This window comes from Protopterus annectens, chromosome 7.part0 (assembly GCF_019279795.1).
Source record: "Protopterus annectens isolate FY-2018-M chromosome 7.part0, PAN1.0, whole genome shotgun sequence".
Taxonomy (NCBI): domain Eukaryota; kingdom Metazoa; phylum Chordata; order Ceratodontiformes; family Protopteridae; genus Protopterus; species Protopterus annectens.
Window position 1 is genome coordinate 212,304,367 of NC_056739.1, and position 22,682 is coordinate 212,327,048.

The 22,682-nt window shown below is 35.0% G+C and overlaps 1 protein-coding gene across 1 annotated transcript in view; it reads right to left on the reverse strand.

The window, feature by feature from the left end:
- Positions 1–22,682, reverse strand: part of LOC122805800 (lectin-like) — a 133,694-nt gene that overhangs the window by 74,322 nt on the left and 36,690 nt on the right. Inside the window, exon 5 of the mRNA XM_044076063.1 lies at positions 16,103–16,220. Coding sequence (XP_043931998.1) covers positions 16,103–16,220 — 118 coding nt within the window. The remainder of the gene's footprint in view (positions 1–16,102; positions 16,221–22,682) is intronic.

Below are 22,682 nucleotides of genomic sequence, written 5' to 3' on the forward strand. Positions count from 1 at the left end.
ATATATATATACACACACACAAGTATGCATGCACACATATAGACACACATGTATGCATTCACACATACATGTGCACGCGCACACACATACACACACACACACACACACACACACCATCTATGCATCAATTCTACAACCCCTTTTTCCCATTTTGCACGTCATCTAGAGCTAAGCTTTACACTGTGGGGTAGCTAGCCCTGCCATTGAATTCCCTCCTCCACTAATGTTTGACTGCATCTCCCTCACCCTGATTCTCATAACCCTACAGCATTTCAGCCATGATGGAAATCTAAAAGAATGATAATTTGTTAACATGACTGAGCCTGTTTAAAAATTTGCAGTATTCATTAATATAGTCCCCCCCCCACACCAGACACCCTGTTTAACCCACTCCACTTTCATCTTCTCGTTCTTTAGTTATTACTTGCATTTTAAATCTCCCTTATTAAATAACCCCAGTCTCTTCCATGCATATCTGCTTTATGTGCCTGTTCTTCCTCTGCTTCTTTGCTTTTACTTTTCCATCTCATTTCTTTCCTTTATATCTTTTATTTCTAATTTCTCAGTTGTAAATGTTCACATACTGAACAATTTCCCTTTTAAATGGTCCTGTCGTGTACCTTGTTGATATTTCCTGGGACTGGCATTAAGCTGTTATAGAATCCTGTAACACAGTCACAAATCACCTTTTATCTAAAGTTCAAGCTAATTTTGCCTTAGCAGTGTCCATGAAATAATGCAAGGGAAGGTCCCTCCATCTGGCCTATTATATTCACTGCTGCTTATAACATCCTAGTTGCTTCCAGTAGTCACTCACTGACTTGCATGCACAGTGGCTGGGCATAACTCTCAACTGTCCAGATGTCTGCAAAATGTTCATGTCTTTGGCTTATACCTTTTGTCCATTCCTCATAAATCTGGTAGTTTTCTGACAAATCACTGGGGATTGGATTCATTAAATACTGAGATTTTTGAATTTCAGACTTCATATCATTCAAAAAATACCTGCTAATGGAAACCCTGCTATTCTAACAACTTTATAATTTTATTAAGAGCAACATTTAAAATCTGCCCCTATTTTTTGGTCCTTCATTCCCCCTTTATTTGTGTCTTTGTCCAGGTTTCTTGTGCTAAAACGTTGAGAGGTTCGGAACCCCCACCACTGATGCCACTGCTGCCAGGGGTCACTCTCACTGTTCACTCGCTCTTTCTCTCACACACACACACACACATAGACACACACACACACACACACACACACACACACACACACACACACACACACACACACACACACACGCACACGCACACGCACACGCACACGCAAACACACACAATCTCTTCTGCTTTCATACAAGCTTTCACTTATACATGCAGATAGCAACAGAAATACATGCACTTTTTACTTTTTCATTTATTTTTTTACACTCGCTAAATTAAGTGAGTGTAAAATAACTATTTCCTGGACCCAGACCATGGAATGGTGGTTGAAAAACAGTACATCACCTTTCATTTGTTTATATCTCTATCTATCTTATATGGACGTTCATTTTTGTTTACATAGAGACAGAATAAATCTACTGCTTCCTGCCCCTGATTCAAGTGTTTCAAATGTGACAGTTCAAATATAGCACACAAACAGCACATGTGGAGGAGTCAAATAGGGAATGTGCTATGAAAATGAAAACAGAGATGACCAATAAATAAAATAAAGCATCAGAGCAAAAAATATTTACATTAGAAACATTTCCTTTATTTTGTCTTGCAAAAGGGAATATCCTCACTCTTGAATATTAGCAAATTAATTAACTTTTTTAATCTTACAAATGTGTATTGCCTATAGGTACTAAGCGTAAACATTTGTTTATGATGTGTTTTGTCCGGGACGAGGTGTGAGGCTCCTTGTTCTTCTCTGTGGATTGCAGACGGTTGCCACTGTCTCTCCCTCACTTTTCAATTACACATAGAATAATCAAATTAAAGAACTTCAGTCGTTACTTCTATCATATATATTTGTCCAAAGAACAGTCCATTCAGTAAAATACATCAGCTGTGCAGGACCAATGTAGGATTTAGATTTTCTCTTTTTATATTCAACAGCAAAACTTTGGATAACTACAGGTATTGCTTTCCTTTTCCATTCTGTAAGCGTCTTTTTTTTTTGCTTTATGCAGCCCTCATTGTGATCATCTTTACTAACACATGCAATGGAAAAGGAAAGGAATGCAATATCTGTAACTAGCAGAAACTTTGCTGTTGAATGTAAGAAGAGAAAATGCAAATCCTGCACAGGGTTCTGCAGAGCGCACAGCTGGCACGCAAAAACTCAAATGTGAAATGGTGTGTGCTGGCAGTTAGGGACTGAGTGCAACTGTGTAGTATGAAACAACACGTAAAAGATACAGTTTAAAAATATATATGTATAAACTGCTCTACAACAGAGGCTTGCTGTTCCCATGGCAGCTGCATTTCCTCAACCTCTTTTAGCAACACTTTTGTGCACATTTGAAAAATTGCCTAAATTAGTATTAACTCAAGAAAAAAAAATCCAGAAACAAGTATGGAGCACTGTGTGAAGCTGAGAACCCAAGCAATGACTGCCTTACTCCAGAGAGAAGTAAAACAGGACTGGAATACTGGTTTGCACACATTTGTTAAGAAAATTAATACTGTGGATGGGATTGTTGGAACATCATTACTGATGTCACAAACAGGGAGATGATTAGCCAAGTGAGTGGCAGTGTTTCAGCTTCGGTCCAAGGCAGATATGCAATTTTAGTAATGAGATAATACCCTTTTAACATGACTGCTAAATCCCATCATGCTCTGCATCTATGGAACCTTCTTTCTTGCATAAGTTTTGTTAAGCAGCTCCTAAGTTAGTTCCTACAGTTGTCAGCAAAACTGGACTCTCTCTTCAGAGAAACGTAATATTGTGTAATTATGTCCAGGAGTTGTCCATCAGTAATATAGACATCTGTTAGTAAATACATTGCATTAATCTTATCTGTGCTGCTACTTCAGCATACTACAAGCATCCATACTTATGGATTCAATGTTCTTCTGGAGAGGTATCTCAGAAATCATAGGGTCAGAGCAACTACCCTTGCTGAACTTCCTCCTTGATGATTGTGATGACAAATCTGTAACCAGCTGATGTCTGAAACATCTGTTTCTCAGGTGCTTTTGATAAACTAGCAATGTGCTCCCAGGCTGCAAGTAACTTATATGCATCTGATATATACAACTGCCACTCATATAATCCTTTATCTCTGAATCCCATCTTGAAGGCCATGCTTAAGAAAGTGCTTCAGAAAGAGACATTCTGTCCATAAGCTAACTGCATCTGTCTAACTATCATATAACTCACTGTCAGATATGCTGCCAGACAAGTTAATCTTCTGCTTAGCAAAACTCAGACAAAAAGCAGAATCCATAGTCTCAGGAAGGAATGGTTATCCCTTTTCACAAAGGTCGAACCATTCTGAATCATCAATTACAATTCTCTTACCTTTCTCGATAATTATTTAAGGTGCTAGAAAAGCACCTAATTACTACTTACCTACTTCTCTCAGAACAATTTTCTTTCCATTATACAACGTATACTTTACCTGGAGCATGATGCAGGTATCAGCTTAGAAAACAGTGGATGTTATCCTGAACGTAGTGATGAGGTGAGCCATACAGGAGTATTCTTCTTCCTGGCTATTTAGCAAACTTTGTACTGTCATTCATCTTAATCACCTGCCAGGTAGGCAAAGGGAGAGTCTCTGCACACAAATGTATTCAGTCAGTTTCTACCTGATAGATTGCAAAGGGGCATTTGGAAAGCAGCTATACCATAACCCAATATGACAGTAACCAAAACACTCCTGGCTACCTGATAGGGTCTTCATCCCTCTATGTCTTCATAAATAGGATGTAAAATCAGTGCGATCAGGCTATGCTCATTGACATTTTATTGTTCCTCCTTTTTAGCCAAAATCCTTAGTGAAAAATCTCTATTCTGTGGTGTAAAAAATGCAGTTAACTCATTCGCAGTCCTACAAATCCAGAACAGGAAAAAGCTTCCCAGCTGCTAGTGGCAAGACTCTAGCAAAGAGGTCCACAATAAAATATTTTCATTTTTATCTTAATTTGTATATGTCCTCCTTATATTATGTGAAGAAATTATCTGGTATGGTAAACAAGTAATGGTGCTACTGAACAGAATAAAAACTTATCTTGGAAATGAAGTCAGTTTGGTTACAAGGGCCACACTAATGTAACTTCTCCTTTTTGGTGATGTCATTTTCTCTATGTTCATTCAAAGCATAAATGCCAAGATTGGTATGGCATGAAATTTGGTGTCTAGCTTTGTTGTCAGTGGACATGGGGTGGGTACAATCTTGTTTTATTCTCTTTACTCTTAAATGGCATTTAGATACTTTCAAATATGCTTATCATATAAGTTGCTGCATGATACACCTACTAATAGGTCACCCAGGTTAAACTCCATTTGGGAAGAACCCAGTACTGGCAGACCAAAAAGCAAAAAAGCTGTAAGTGATGATATAGAGGAAGAATGCACATGAGATAAATGTTTGTTACATGCAAGGTGATTATCCACAAGACTGAATGGACATATACTTCCACAGCTGCTAACTGAAAAAATATGATATTTGTACAGGAATATATTAACATAGTATGAGCAGCGATAAGAAGGAACACATTTAGCATATGGACATATATTGGTTAGCAAGCATATATGACCTAAAATAGTATCTATAATTAGTGATAGACTGATATGTGCCTAAGACCTTGGGAATGCAATATATGTACACTGCAAATAATTTACATTTATACATTATCACTGAAAGCAGAAGGCTTGAAACTGCATTTTCTTGAAACTCCAGTGAGCAAAATATGACATAGAACAAAGTGCTACATTCTTGGAGTTGGGATATTAAGTTAAGGAGTAGGATTGCTGAGAGGATGAATGTTGTAACAGTAGGTGTTTTTAGTGAGTTTTTCTGTTTTTATGCTGCCGACCACCACCTGCAAATACCATTTTCTTATTTCCTCTCAGGTGTATTTGTTCACTGTTGGGGCAAGAGCTGGTTTGCAGAGGGTTCCTTATCGAGTCAGATTGTAGGATTTTTGGTCCTTTACTGTTTTTCCTGGTTGCTTGATATGTGTTCTACCAAGACAAGAGCTACCATACTGGGCCACTAGGGTATATGTACATCAGTGCATGAAATGAATATGGTTTCAGTACCACACATCATTTGATAGAACAAATCACATGTCCCCAGCTCTTACACTGCCTGCTTCTGTAACTGGATGTCAGTACTTCAGTGGGTCATGCCACCTCTCTCCTCCCAGAATGGCAGATCTGTGACAGTCAGTCATTCCTACCCACTCCCACCAACTCATCCGGCAACCAGATCACTAGCTAATTCCAGGTCACCTGGTTAATAGGCAAGGCTTTAACTCTGTATGGCTCAGAGCTGGTGTTTCACTATTTCAGGAAAATTCATTCGGCTTTTGGACATGGTGATTCAGATTGCATGCTGCTTCCTTTTTACAGGGGCTTTATACCATGATAGTGGACTATCTTAACTAGAACAATTACTTTCATATTTGTAAAACTATTAATCGATTGATAAAAATATAGAATGGTATTACTAAGTATTCTAAGTTCCAGATGATGTCTTGGTAATGGTGTTTGTAAGGAACGTGAAAGTTATAGCCTACATATGACTGGCATGGGTTTGAATCCTTCAGTTTCTCTTTGCTTACCTGTGACTGAGCAAGTCACTGAACCAGACTATGCTTTCAGTTTACCACCATAAGGAGGTATTAATGCCTAGTAGGATTGCTTGATTAAAAATATGTGGGAAATAACTGATGGACATGTTTGTTCTATTTTCATTTCAAGTTTATATTGTAGCTCTCTGTCTTTCTCATTCTTTGGTATATGATGAACCTCTGATTAGGTTAAGCAAATTACCCATGTATTTATTTGGGCTAGGTATTAGAAATTCATGTAAATATGAAGAGAAAATAAAAGTGAAAAAAGAATGTTTTCAAGTAACACTTGGTAATCGTGAAAACATTATTTTTTATTTGTATGTTTCTAGTATGCTCTGTATACTGATATACAGCATTTACAATTAGAATAAAATTTTGCATGCCTTAAAGAATAGTTTGCATTCCTCTAATGTACACTTTGTGATTAAATGTGCTGTGTTCTTTTCTGACATTTTTACATACTGTGTAATTTTAGTGGTAACAATGTATTTGTTCATTATTGCTATGCATCATTCAGTTGGATTGTTTTGTCTTCAACCTTTTTTGCATATTAGTAGATAAAACGCAGCAGCAGATTAAGAGCGCCCAGTAAGAAAAAGCAAAATATAGCGTAATGAAAACTTCCAGGCACTACCACGGCAAAAACAATGTTATGTGTCAAGGTGCAACAACACCAATGTGACAAAACTGTTATTACAAGTCACCTACACCTGCAAAATTGTAGCAAAAGCTTCCAATCACTACTACAGCAAAAGCGATACTTAGTACCACGATGTAGCAATGCCAATGCAGTAAATTATCATTGAAACTCACCTCCACTTGTAGAATTCAGCAAAATATATCTAGTTTTCACTCGACTGAAGATGCCAAAAGACAGAATGCAGTCACAGTAGATACAACGTTTGAAATCTCTTTATACATCCAAAAGAAGTAGCGAAGATGTTTAAATTATCCACAGCGATACCATATCTTTAAAACAATTTATTCTTGAATAAAAAACAAATAAACTGAAGCTCCTTGTAAGCGCTTTCGGGTTACAGCGAACCCTTCATCAGACAAACAGTCTTCAATTCAAATAACAGCATTTAAATAGTTCATTTTGGCGCCAAAATCCATCTTAAAGTAACATTGCCATAAATAGGAATAATACTGAAAGCGCTAGCATATGTCATATAAATAAATATGCATATCTATTAAATGCCTAACAACATGTCAAATCTGTAAAACTATCTGAAACAATCAAATAATTCATAATACAAATATATTTCATATACTACTAAAAACTGCATTTTATAATCAGATTTAATGCCCATACAGAAATATAAATGTAAATATAACTACTCATCAAATCAATACATTCTTATAACAAATATACACATTTAATATATTAATAAAAACATTAAAACAAATATGGTATCATAATTAATGCTTCAGTGACCTATTTTTCAAAAATGTCTTTATTGTCACCCTACCATTCAAGCCTTTCCCTTTATCAGACTGCATACGAATAATCCATCTATTCTCTTCCTGTTCAGTATAATTTCTAATATTACCTAATCTATTACTTTTAAAAATTATTTCAATGACCATAAACTTGAATCTATGATCCAAACCATTATTTAAAACATGTTCCGCTAGTGCATTAGTTTCATCCTCATGATTTATTGCGTATATGTGTTCTCTTACTCTTTCTCTCAATGTTCTATTACTTTTACCTATGTAGAAGCTGTGACATTTCTGACAGCTTGCAAGATATATTATGTCTCTAGTTTTACAGTCAGCATAATGTTTAAAATAATGCACTCTCTCCGTATCCGGATGCATAAACTCATTAGTTCCCATCATATAAGGACACTGATTGCATCCTCGACATGGGAATGTTCCCTGTCTACTAGATAAAATCTTCGGTCTATAGTTATTCTTGTCATTATAACATAGCAATCTTTTAAGTGATTTATCATTACGATAACTATAACTAGGTCTTATCCCTACTATTTGCCATTAATATGGCGCAATTCTTATTAATAATCTCTTTTATATCGTTGTTGTTATTAGAGAAGGGAATATTTAGTCTAACTGTATTATGTACTTGATCATCATTCTTTCGTCTAGTGATACACGAAGTAGTGTTTTTCTTATAATATGGTCTCCCTTTCCCATTTCTATCAATTATCTGTGGATCAAGGAGAACCCTAGCCTCTTTATGGGAATAACCTCTCTCCATAAACTCATTCTTTAACCTAACTATAGCCTGGGCACATTTATCATCATTACTTGTTAGATGTGAAATTCTTCGTCCTTGATTTATTATAACATTATGAAAAGTGTGCCCTGGATGCATACTATTACGATGGAGTAAACTGTTCTTTCTATATAGTGCTGTAGCAAAACTGCCATTTTCATTTTGTGATAATAACATCTAGAAATTCAGTTTCTGTTTTCAACCATTTACCTTCAAACACTAAAAAACTAGTGGTATGATTAATATAGTCAATAAACAATTCTAGATCAATAACAGTTCCTTTCCATAGAAAAAACACATCATCAACAAATCGTTTATAGTATAATATATTACTATTAAATTGTGATTCAAGAACATACTTTAACTCCCATTGGGCCATAACCAAATTTGCATAAGAGTTGGCACAAGGTCTGCCCATAGCTACTCCTTGCGTCTGTAAAAAATAGTCATCTTGATATATGAAAACATTATTTTCTAGTATCAACTCTAACAGCATAGTACATCTCATTATCATACTAGAATCAACATGATTATTACATAAAAATGCTCTCAAAAGTTCTAGTCCTTCATTATTGGGAATCATTGTAAATAATGATTTCACATCTAGAGTAACCATCCATATATCTGGTTCATTTATAACATTATCAACTTCTATACTGAAAGTATTCAAAAATTCTTGTGTATCTTTAATTATAGTTTTGGTTTCCCACACTAATTTCTTAAGTTGATTTTCAACATATATCGATAAAGGTTCAGTGAGCCATCCTCCTAGGCTCAGATAAACATGTATGAACCTTGGGAAGCCCTCTAATGATGGGTATAGCAGGATGTTCAACTAAAAAATATTTATAAAGAGCCGCATTAATAATATTTGACATAAACAAATCATATAGATTACTACGCATATTATATATAATTTTATTAAGCTGAATAGCATTTATCAATTTATATGTTTCATTATCATGTAACATTGCTATCATAGTATTGTCATAATAATGTTTATCAAGAATAACTATGGCTCCTCCCTTGTCAGCTGGTCTTATTACAATATGGTCATTATTACTCAAATTACATAGAGCATCATATTCCCCTTTATTTAAATTATGAAATTGATGATGTTTACTACTCTTACTATTCCACATATTTATTAGGTCTGTCTTCACAGATTTATCAAAGGCTTCTAACATAGGATGTATATGAGGTATAAATGCACTAGGTTTTTTAAAAATATTAATATCATTTCTAGAATCATTATTAAAAAACATTTTAAAGCAGTATTTCTAACAAAAGTTTTCACTTCTATAATAAAATCAGTAGAACTCTAAAAATGCCAACGTTTGGATCGTTATATCCAGGGTTATTAGCTAAGTGGCAACAACTTAATATTGAGACAAGTTATACATATATGAAGATGCTTATTGAACAATATGTAGAGATTGAGAACAATCTCAGTAGTGAAATTATAGAACAACAGACAATAATTGTCTTTTCTCAATGATTCAGAATGCAATGAATTTTATGATAATATATGTGCCTTTGTCCATAATTTTGAGTGTAAATTGCTACTCTCTAAAACGAGAAAATTAGAACAAGATATTAGAGATTTTGAACTGGGACATGTCTTCTCGTGGCTGAGAGAGACACATAGGACAGAGAGAATAGCTCAACAAGAATATGAGCATAAGGGACAAACTTTTTCTGTCAATAATCATTTGGTTGACAATGATAATATCCTAGATAATTTTTGCTCTAGTAAACGAACTAAATCATCTGAGCATAGACACGACATTTCTTAACAACCAGTTGAAGGTATTAGTGGCCGAACAACTAAGGCTTTAGTTGATAGCTATGAAGCCAAGTTAACAACTAGTGCCAATCTTCCGACTAAGCAGAATCCTAAGAGAACTCATTCAGTTAATGAAGAAGTAATAGCTTCTACATCTGTTTAAGAAAACAATGATATCACAACATCTCAAGATAATATCAATTTGAGTACAGATGTTAGAAGGAAAACTGTTGGTCTGAATTTATCAATACCTTTTTTAGATCAGACTGGTTGTCCATTTCCACTACCCATCAGGGAAATGAAGAAATGGACTCCTATGAGATTCAACAAGAAGAGGAAAATGTCAGAAGAACTGAAGCATCCACTGAACAAACAATAGTAGCAAGTGACAGTGATCTTATTATCAATTTATCTAGTTATGTTCTTCAGACTCATGAAAGGACATTACTTAATAAAGGACTGTCCTTTATACCATCTAAAACAACTGATATTACTGATTTTATTATAGAAGTGAAATCTTTTGTTAGAAATACTGCTTTAAAAATGTTTTTTAATAATGATTCTAGAAATGATATCAATATTTTTAAAAAACCTAGTGCATTTATACCTCATATACATCCTATGTTAGAAGCCTTTGATAAATCTGTGGAGAGACCTAATAAATATGTGGAATAGTAAGAGTAGTAAGCATCATAAATTTCATAATTTAAATAAAGGGGAATATGATGCTCTATATAATTTGAGTAATAATGACAATATTGTAATAAGACCAGCTGACAAGGGAGGAGCCATAGTTATTCTTGATAAACATTATTATGACAATACTATGAAAGCAATGTTCCATGATAATGAAACATACAAATTGATAAATGCTATTCAGCTTAATAAAATTATATATAATATGCGTAGTAATCTATATGATTTGTTTATGTCAAATATTATTAATGCGGATCTTTATAAATATTTTTTAGTTGAACATCCTACTATACCCATCATTAGAGGGCTTCCCAAGGTTCATAAATGTTTATTTGAGCCTAAGATGAGACCTATAGTCTCAGGTGGAGGATGGCTCACTGAACCATTATTGATATATGTTGAAAATCAACTTAAGAAATTAGTGTGGGAAACCAAAACTATAATTAAAGATACACAAGAATTTTTGAATACTTTCAGTATAGAAGTTGATAATGTTATAAATGAACCAGATATATGGATGGTTACTCTAGATGTGAAATCATTATTTACAATGATTCCCAATAATGAAGGACTAGAACATTTGAAAGCATTTTTATATAATAATCATGTTGATTCTAGTATGATAATGAGATGTACTATGCTGTTAGAGTTGATACTAGAAAATAATGTTTTCATATATCAAGATGACTATTTTTTACAGACACAAGGAGTAGCTATGGGCACACCTTGTGCCAACTCTTATGCAAATTTGGTTATAGCCCAATGGGAGTTAAAGTATGATCTTGAATCACAATTTAATAGTAATATATTATACTATAAATGATTTGTTGATGATGTGTTTTTTCTATGGAAAGGAACTGTTATTGATCTAGAATTGTTTATAGACTATATTAATCATACCACTAGTTTTTTAGTGTTTGAAGGTAAATGGTCGAAAACAGAAATTGAATTTCTAGATGTTATTATCACAAAAGAAAATGGCAGTTTTGCTACAGCACTATATAGAAAGAACAGTTTACTCCATCGTAATAGTATGCATCCAGGGCACATTTTTCATAATGTTATAATAAATCAAGGACGAAGAATTTCACATCTAACAAGTAATGATGATAAATGTGCCCAGGCTATAGTTAGGTTAAAGAATGAGTTTATGGAGAGAGGTTATTCCCATAAAGAGGCTAGCGTTCTCCTTGATCCACAGATAATTGATAGAAATGGGAAAGGGAGACCATATTATAAGAAAAACACTACTTCGTGTATCACTAGACGAAAGAATGATGATCAAGTACATAATACAGTTAGACTAAATATTCCCTTCTCTAATAACAACAATGATATAAAAGGGATTATTAATAAGAATTGGGCCATATTAATGGCAAATGATGACATAAGAAAAATAGTAGGGATAAGACCTAGTTATAGTTATCGTAATGATAAATCACTTAAAAGATTGCTATGTTATAATGACAAGAATAACTATAGACCGAAGATTTTATCTAGTAGACAGGGAACATTCCCATGTTGAGGATGCAATCAGTGTCCTTATAGGATGGGAACTAATGAGTTTATGCATCCGGATACGGAGAGAGTGTATTATTTTAAACATTATGCTGACTGTAAAACTAGAGACATAATATATCTTGCAAGCTGTCAGAAATGTCACAGTTTCTACATAGGTAAAAGTAATAGAACATTGAGAGAAAGAGTAAGAGAACACATATACGCAATAAATCATGAGGATGAAACTAATGCACTAGCGGAACATGTTTTAAATAATGGTTTGGATCATAGATTCAAGTTTATGGTCATTGAAATAATTTTTAAAAGTAATAGATTAGGTAATATTAGAAATTATACTTAACAGGAAGAGAATAGATGGATTATTCGTATGCAGTCTGATAAAGGGAAAGGCTTGAATGGTAGGGTGACAATAAAGCCATTTTTGAAAAATAGGTCACTGAAGCATTAATTATGATACCATATTTGTTTTAATGTTTTTATTAATATATTAAATGTGCATATTTGTTATAAGAATTTATTGATTTGATGAGTAGTTAATATATTTACATTTATATTTCTGTATGGGCATTAAATGTGATTATAAAATGCAGTTTTTAGTAGTATATGAAATATATTTGTATTATGAATTTGATTGTTTCAGATAGTTTTATAGATTTGACATGTTGTTAGGCATTTAATAGATATGCATATTTATTTATATGACATATGCTTGCGCTTTCAGTATTATTCCTATTTATGGCAATGTTACTTTAAGATGGATTTTGGTGCCAAAATGAACTATTTAAATGCTGTTATTTGAATTGAAAACTGTTTGATGAAGGGTTCGCTGTAACCCGAAAGTGCTTACAAGAAGCTTCCGTTTATTTGTTTTTTATTCAAGAATAAAATGTTTTAAAGATATGATATCGCTGTGGATAATTTAAACATCTTCGCTACTTCTTTTGGATGTATAAAGAGATTTCAAACTTTGTATCTACTGTGACTGCATTCTGTCTTTTGGCATCTTCAGTCAAGTGAAAACTAGATATATTTTGCTGAATTCTACAAGTGGAGGTGACTTTCAATGATAATTTACTGCATTGGCATTGCTACATCGTGGTACTAAGTATCGCTTTTGCTGTAGTAGTTTGGAAGCTTTTGCTACAATTTTGCAAGTGAAGGTGACTTGTAATAACAGTTTTGTCGCATTGGTGTTGTTGCACCTTGATACATAACATTGTTTGCCGTGGTAGTGCCTGGAAGTTTTCATTACGCTTTTATGCATATTCCAATACTTGATAGCACTGTGTTAAAACATAAAAAGGAACTTATACATTCTCCTCTTTATTGCAAGCCTTCTCTGTTAATAAACATATTTATAGTTTAATGAAACTGAGTTATAGCACTGCTGACAAATAAAAAAAGGAATTTATATTACTAATGAAGGTGCACTCACTTGGGTATGCAGCAGACACTCACTGGCTTCCCTATTCAATAAGTTGCCTTTGCAAAATAATATTTTCAGCAAGTCTTTATCAGGCTGTATCTGTTTGCTTAACTTTGATCATTAGGACATATCAGAAGCATCATCATTTGGTTTGCCCAGTAGTTTAATTGAAAATCATTCATTAATAAGTGACTTTAAAAAATAAATGCAGTTATTAAATAATTTCCCTTATTTTTCCATCTCGGTGCAGCATGGTGTAACACATTCAGTTTGATATTTGTTACAATCAAGACTGGACTTTCCACTGGCTTAATAGGAATGCTGAACCTTTGTCTTGTTGCTGTACATAGTTAAGGAGAATTGCAGTCTGGTAGTCCATATAATTTTGTGGTGTTTCTATAAAATGTATTTTAAATATCATGTTTATAAAACAAAATGTAAAATATTATTCTGAAATTCCGGAGAACCCAGCAAAAGCTTAAGTAAATACTGGGAGGATATGTGTACTGCACACAGAAGACATCGTAACCAAGAACTGAACTAGGGAATCCAGAAGTCTAAGGCAGCAGTGTAAACCACAGTACCACCCTTAAAGTCATATCAGCAAAAATATATTTAACAGAAAATATATAAAAAAAGAGAAAACTGAGAATAAATATATCTAAAAAAAAATAAAAAAAAACTTTAAACAAATCACAAAATAACTTTTAAGGCAAGTACCCTATACCTCTGTTTGGGGGAACTCCACATACATTAACAGTGTATATATTTATATATAAATATGCTAACTCCACAGTCACACAACAGTGGAGGAAAAGTGCAAAGTTAATGTGCTATGAAAGTTGTTTTCAATTATATTTATTCTTAGTATTATCCATTAGATGAATGACTTTGTAGCTGCATGATACCACAATTTGCATAACTGAGATGTTGTATCAGTTGCCATCTCCACAAAACTATACCACCAGTGCAGCTACCTGTAAATTTAGTGAGGCTTCTGGCATGATACTGAGAAGCAACTCATTTTATTCATTTTTGGATTATTCTTTCAGGAATTAAGGATAGATGGGGAATTATTTTCCAGAAAGTTATTGGTGGCCTACCATGTTTGCATAACTATCCCCTGTTATGTGGCCACACATTCTGCCACTACAATACCAATGAGATTTTTATTGCAATTGATGCCTCGTGAACCTTCATTTATCTTTATCTCCTCACACCAATGGCCAAAAAGGATGATCTCTACAAACTAGAGACAACAAAGGGGTGTTTTCTAAACATGAGCAGCTCAGGAGACTGCATTCTTTGACAACATAGTAATATGCCTTTATTTTTTCCATACAATCCCTTTGTATTTCAGGGATAAGAGACAGTTACCATGAGATCAGAACATTGAAAAGGCTACTGTGTGCTTGACTTTACAGTAGTAAATGTGGGAGGATGGGGGTCCTGACATTTAAACCATGCAAAATCTGTATACTTGATGCCCCTAGTAAGTGTCTCACTACCTAATACCAACATGAAAGGGGCAATACCCTGCCTTATCTAGCAGTGTATAAAACCTGGTCACCTCTGTACCATCAGTATAGGAGAACAGGAAAATACCTATTAAGACTACAGTTTTTGCAGAGTTCTTCACTAAGCTTCCTCCTTTTCATGTTTTTTTGGCTTGGTGATCAGTTATTGATACTTACTCATTTTAGGATACATTTCATGCATATTACTCATTCAAATATGCGGTGGTGGTGCTGCGGTAGCGCTGTCGCCTCACAGTAAGACTTTGTCCCTTTCAATTCTCAGCTAGAGCATCTTCTGTCTGGAGACATGCGTGAATGGGCGTACCTTCATTGAAGGTTGTGAGTCAGGGCTGGCAACTCGGCACGTAAAAATCCACTGCCAATCATTAGCAGACCAGAGTTCCGCTGTGGCGACCCCTAACCGATCCGCGGTGGTGGTACTGCGGTAGCATTGTCGCCTCACAGCAAGACGTTGTCCCGTTCGATTCTCAGCTAGAGCATCTTCTGTGTGGAGACATGCGTGAATGGGCGTACCTTCGTTGAAGGTTGTGCATCAGAGCCAGCAACTTGGCACGTAAAAATCAACTGCCAATCATTAGCAGACCGTAGTTCCACTGTGGCGACCCTTAACCGGGAAAAGCCAAAAGACACAACAACAACAACTCATTCAAATATTTCTTTTCCTGCAATTTTTTTCAATTGTGAGTTGCAGCTGAAACAGTTTTATTTATGTAGATGAATCAGTGCTTTCAGAGCACACTACTAGTGCAACTTTGTGAGTGATCTCAGAAGATAGCAAAGACATCTGGAATTATACCATCTGCTGTGAGCCCATAAGTTGAGAGTGCTCAGAGACTTCTGGGCTTCTTCATAATTAATTAAACTAATATGAGGCATTACAGAGAAAGCACAGCATTATCTCAGATATAGTAGCAGTTATGTAGTACACAGTCTGAACTTGGACATAAGTGTATATCTGCTTGTATTAAACTACTAATTGTGGTTTCTGCGTAGCATAGCTTTACAAACCAGGTGGTGTATCAAATGTGTAGTGTGTTATATTTTGTGCGAACAAAGATTAAAGAAAACTTAGTGAAAATGTAGACAAAGTTTCCACTTACGTTTTTTAGTTATATACATTTCTGCACATTCTTCTCTACCATACTCATTGTTAGGTTCTCCTGGTGCCCATCTGGCAAAATCCCACCGTGATCCATCAAGCCATATATAGTGTTTGGACTATAAAGAAAACAACAGGAAAAAAAACTAAAGCTGAATGAAACATTTACAATGATATAAAACCTTCAAATGGTTGCAAGCATTATAGTTATTCAGGAAGTAAGAATGGTGAAGGCAATTATATTTACTGTAAAACAGAAAGGAAGATGGTTTATTCACATTTAAGAAGTCCTGGGTAAAGGCAGGCTAAAAGCAGGACGTTACTTTAATATTTCCTTTTAGTTCTGTTTTGTGAAAATACATACAGACACACACCCACACATATATCTATATCTATATATATCTATATATATATATATATATATATATATATATATATATATATAGATATATATGGGTCTACTTTATATGGTCGACATTTCAGAAAGTCGACTTTCATATGGCCGAGACCATATGATCGACTTTCAGAATGCCGATCATAAAAACACAACAAACACTTACCTTAAACTGTTAGCAGGGGGGCTGCACCCCCCATGGGGGCTCTGCCCCCCAGACCCCCTGTAACTTTAATATACCAACTTCAAGATCGCACTACAGTGTGGAAGTGGTAAATTTTCCCATTCCGCACTGTGTGGAGATAGAGGTTCCCCATGGTTGGTTTTTCAAAAGTTGATCATATGGTCTAGGCCATGTGAAAGTCAACAGAAAAGTTGAGCATGTGAAGGAGACCCATATATTTATATATATATCTATATATATATATATATATATATTTTTTTATATATATATATATATATATATTTTATATATATTTTATATATATATATATATATATATATATATATATTTTATATATATATATATATATATATATATATATATATATATATATATATATATATATAAAATATATATATATATATATATATATATATATATATATATATTTATATATATATATATATATATATATATATATATATATATATTTATATATATATATATATATATATACATATATATATTTTATATATATATATATATATATATATATATATATATATTATATAGATTATATATATATATATATATATATATATATATATATATGTATATATATGAAGCGTAGTGCCTACGTGAAAGCAATTGTCTTATGCAATAAATTGGATTTTTATCGCACTGGAAGCAGTGGTGGTTTTGTTAAGTTTTTGTTTACTTACAATTTATCTTCAACAAGACCTTTGGGCGGTTGTGGTATTTTTTGCTCATCTGTTTTAAGTATCTTTATATAGTTTATTTACTGGTAGGTTAAATTATTTAGACAGAGTTTATACTTATTTTTTGTTTGTTTTTAAAATTAATTTGTTTAATAATTTACTTGTTATTTGGCTTTCTAGCAGTGTTGGTTACTGTCTCTCTAAATATTTGACCTAGCAGTTCATGTGATTAATATAATAGGTTTTAAATGATATAATAGAATGAGGTTGTATTCTGATAGTCTGTGTAACAGACAAAAGCAGTTAATTTATATTAAATAATTGTGGAGTCTATAGTGGCAGTTCATTGGGACTAGTTTTGGTTTTGATATGGAAACTCAGACTTGCACAATGCAAATTTCCATGTCAAAAGTGCACACTGTTCATAGACAGTATAAAAATACATTTCCATCTTAGCCAGCATTGTATGGTAAATAGTAATTTTGTGGTGTCTGAGTGAGATGTTGGAATTTGAATGCAGGGAGTTCAGTGAGTGATCTGTAAGTGTTGGGACTCTATGCATTGTAAGACCACAGAATGCAATACACTGCTATGCAAGAAGGGGTACTATAATTCCAAGTTACCAAGAGATTCCATTAATGGCCACCTCATACGCAGTGCACATGACAGTATTACAGACATCTAAGACATCCTTGTATTGGCCTAGGACTCTGAGAAATATTTTATTTTTTTTATTTTTTTATTTTTATTTTACATTTGTTGACTGGGCTAGTCTAACTGGATATATGTCCATTTTCAGTAGAGGCCCGGGGAGAAAAGCTCCAAGCATGAACAGTAAAAGTTAACAATATATAACAAAGATATGTATGAAACAGTACATTGGTAGCAATGGTTAAAAGGAAAAAATATAGTAATATAAATATAGAATATAGACATTATGCTAAAAGTTAAACTAAGTAAAACAAGACAGGTATACTAAACACAAAGTGGGTATGAGCACAACAGAGTAAAGTCCTTAATGTATCCTCTTACTATGAAAAAAAGAAAGTAACAAGATTTGGAGGCCTAGGTTGGGGGTCTAAGTTAGGGGAGTGGGGAAAGGGGTATGAGTAGGAGGGGAAATAGATTTCAGTCTGGGTTATCACAAGGACAAAGCCACTGAGTTTTAAAATGTTCTTTAATATGTTTTTTGAATAGAGAAGTAGAAGCTAGGTTAGATAGTTCAGGAGGGAGCTGATTCCAGTTTTTACCTGTAGTGTTTGAGAAAAGTGAGTCACCAGCTTTGTTAGATTTAATCGAGGAGACCAGGAGTTTATTAGCAGAATGTAGTGTAGCTAGATGTTTATATGGTGAAATCAGATTAGTGAGGATAGGGGTATTATTGGGGTGGTATAGGATCTTTTGAGTGATAAGTAACTGTTGACAGAGTATATGGTTCTGCAATTCTAGCCATCCTAGTTGTTTGAGGTTAAGACAGTGGTGAGTTTTAAAGGGAGTGCATGTAATGAATCTGGCTATGCTATTAGAACAGGTAGAAAGTTTGGACATGTTGTTTTTTGATAGGTTAGTATATAGAGCAGAGACATAGAAAAAGGTAGAAATGAGGTGGGTCTGGGCAATAGTTTTCCTGGCTGAGGGGGTAAGGAAGGGTTTAATTCTATAGAGAGTACCAAGTTTTTTGTTAACAGACTTTATGGTGGTGTTAATATGGTCATCATAGTTAAGACGATTGTCAATTGTAACACCTAGTAGGGGGGTGGTAGTATCTGGGGTTATGTTGGTAGCATTGTTAGAGGTTATAGAGAAGAATAGTGTGGATGATTTATGGGTTGGAGTAAAAAGCAGTAGTTTTGTTTTTTTGGGATTAAGGAGGAGGCAGTGTTGCATAAACCAGTTCAACATTTTGGAAAACAGTTTTGGTGAGGGACTGGAGGGAGGCTACGTTTTTAGCAGTACAGATTAAGGTTGAGTCATCTGCATATTGAATGCAGGTAGCTTGAGGTATGTTCATGTGGAGGTCATTAATAAATAAGAAAAAAAGAAGGGGACCTAAGATAGAGCCTTGTGGGACTCCAATGTTTACTGGGAGTAAAGACGACAGATTGTTATCCCAAAGTACTGCTTGCTGTCTGTTTTGAAGATAACACCTAAACCATTGTAATACTTGTGGATCAAGAGAATGGTACTTTAGTTTGTCTAGAAGTAAGTTATGGTTAACCATATCAAAGGCTTTTGACAGGTCTATAAATAGCGCAGAGGAAAAGGAGTTATTGTTACGATTTTTGTTTATAGAGTCAGTGAAGGATAGCAGGGCAGTCGTTGTGCTGTGGAATGGTCTGAAGCCATGTTGGCAGTTGGTTAGTAGGTTATTTTGTAGTAGGTGGCTGAGTAGTTGTTTGTGAATAAATTTTTCCATTATCTTAGCTAATGGGGAGAGTAAGGCAATAGGGCGAAAGTTAGAAAGCTCAATATAAGATCCACCTTTATGTGGAGGGATGATGTGAGATACCTTCCATATGGTAGGGATTTTGCCTTCAGAGACAGTTCTGTTAATAAGTATAGATATGGGGAAGTCTATAGCTTTTGTGGCAATTTGTAGGTATTCAGATGGGAGTAGGTCGGCAGATGGGGTGCAAGGTTTCAGTTTTTTAAGTAGCTTAAAAATAAGAGATGTAGGAACAGGTTGTATATGAAAAGTAGGAGATGAAGTCTTGGGTATTTGGTGGGGAAGCAGTAGATGGAGGTAAAGAATTGGTTAGGATTTAAATGGCTTCTGTATAGTATTTATTAAAGGGATCAGGGATGTGGTTGGAATTATTATGGTTGAAACCTAATGGGGCATGAGTAGTCAAGTGTCCTGACTGAAGAAGTTTGTTTATCCCTGACCAAAATTTTTGTGGAGTTTGTTGACTGGTTTCTTGGAGGTGAAGGTAGAAGTCTTTTTTGTCTCTAAGAGTATCCTTCTTGGTGGCATTTCTTAACTGTTTAAAGAGGAGGTGATCAGATGGACATTTGGTAGTTCTCCATTTAGCCCAGAGTTTGTTTCTGTGGAGCATCTTTTGCTTAGTTTGTTTTGTTAGCCATGGGGCAGATTTGTTTTTTATTCTAGTAGAGTGATAAGGTGCATGGTACTCTAGGATTAGAAGAAAGTTAGTGTTGAAGTAGGTCACAGCCTCATCAAGTTCAAGGTGGGCCAGTGGTGACCAGTCACATGCTTGCAATTCGTTCCGGAAACTATCAGGATTAAAGAATTTTTTGAGCAGGAAGTTTTGAGTTTATGAGTAGTTGGGATATGAAATTTTTGTCTAATAATGTAAGTAAGCATATGGTCACTAATATTGTTGGGAAGGGTTCCTGGAGTATAATTGCTAGGGTGGTTATTAATAAGGATCCAGTCAAGAGTAGATTATTTCCTGTTAGGTTTGTGGATTCTAGTAGGAGTGGTTATTAATTGAGAGAATCTATAGAGATTTATGTGATGGTCAGTAGGGTTCTTGGAACTACAGGTTAATCAGTCTATGTTGAAGTCACCCAGTATAATGGTTTCCTGGGGTAGTTGGGTAGAGAGGAAATTAAGTACATTTTCAAGAGTATTAGTATTGTTACCAGGGGGAAGATACATACAAATTAGGTAGATAGATTTGGTGTTGTTGATTTGGAGTTTAGTAGACAGTATTTCAGATTTGGTGTCTAGTGATGGAAGCTCATTAAAGAGGGATACTTGGAGATTAGATTTATAGATAATGGCTATACCACTGCCTTTTTTGGTTTTGCGGTCACATCTAAGGATGTTATAGCCTGGAGGGGTAATTTCCTGGTCTTGAGTAGAAGGTTTTAGCCAGGTTTCTGTAAGACATAGAATATCAAATGAATGCAAGTCCAGGAGTGCATGCAGGTGGGGAATTTTATTGTTAATACTTCTGATATTAAGGTGAGCAATCAGGAGGGAGGTGCTTTAACTAATGTAGAAGGTTTAGGTAAAGTTACATTATCAAGGTTATTCCTATTGTTAGTATTGGGGCCAGGGTTTGGATGAATATCCCCGTGTAGGAGGAGGTAACGCTGGGGATAGTGTAGGAAATTAAGGATCTTGTGGGAATTATTAAAATTCTTTTTGAGAGTGAAGTAAGTCACATGGGTTGCTCTGTGATATTTTGGTAGTATATAGTTAGGGGTACAGGTTATGTTACTGTGGTTGAGGGTGTAGATAAAAGAAGGTAAAGTTTGTTGGAAATGACGGTTTTGTTCAAGTAGAGTAAGATTTTCAAAGAAGGTGAGTGAATAAGGTATGGTCAGAGAGAGGCTAATGCGGTAGTTAAGAGTAGGATGTATGTGAAACTAGTTTTGTGTGTTGGGGACATGGTAGTGGGTAGATATCAGATGAGAGTAGCTTGTGTGAGTAGGTGAGGCAGAAAAATAGACGAGGATGTTTCAAGAGATTAAGCAGGGTTTAAAAGAGAAAAGCAAAGAGAAATTAATGGAGGTTGAATAGGAGGTAGATACGGGAAGTAGTTAGTGCAGAGGATGGTTAGGATAGCTAACGGAGTAGTTAAAGGGAGAGGTAATTTGGAATAAGTGGGAAAGAAAGAGATAGGGGAGTGGTCTAGTGATGAGGTTTGTGATAGGCTGTGAAAAATAAGGGGAGTGTTTAGTGAGGTACAAGTCTAGGACCACTGGGGGGTGGGTGAGAATTGGGGGCAGGGTAGGGGAGTGGAGTGAGCCCGCAGGGCGAACGGAGCGGGGCAGACCCAAGTAAGGTGAAAGCAGTGAGAAAAAAAACAATCAGTAAGGTAGTAGGTAAGAACAGGAGGCAGTAAGTAAAAAGGCAGAAGTTGTGAGTCTGAGGAAGGGGGAGTTAAAAGAGAGGGAAACCTAGGAGCGTAAGGGTTAGCCTAGGAGTAGTGGAGATGGAGAAGGAGGGCTAGGTAAAGGGTTTATAAGGACTATGGGAGGAGATGTGTACAAGGTTTAAAAAGGATTATAGAAGAAGATAGTAAAAGAGAAGAGTGCAACAAGCGTAAAAGGTTTAAAGTAGGAGGTAGGAAGAGAAACTAAAGTGAAATTAGAGGTGGGTAAAGACTGCCATCTAGTGGCCAAAGTCTGTAATTACCCTGTAAAGAGATCACAGCAGTTGGATGTAAATAGAAAAGAAAAGTAATGGAAAAGGGAGAGGTTGGAGGGGTATTACAATAAAGGTAGGGGGCTGCAGTATCGTAGAGACAGACAGTGGAGTACAACAGTAGTAAAACAGGAGGAGGGGGGTATGGCTGCTGGTAGATCTGGCAGTTTATCTAGTACACCTAGG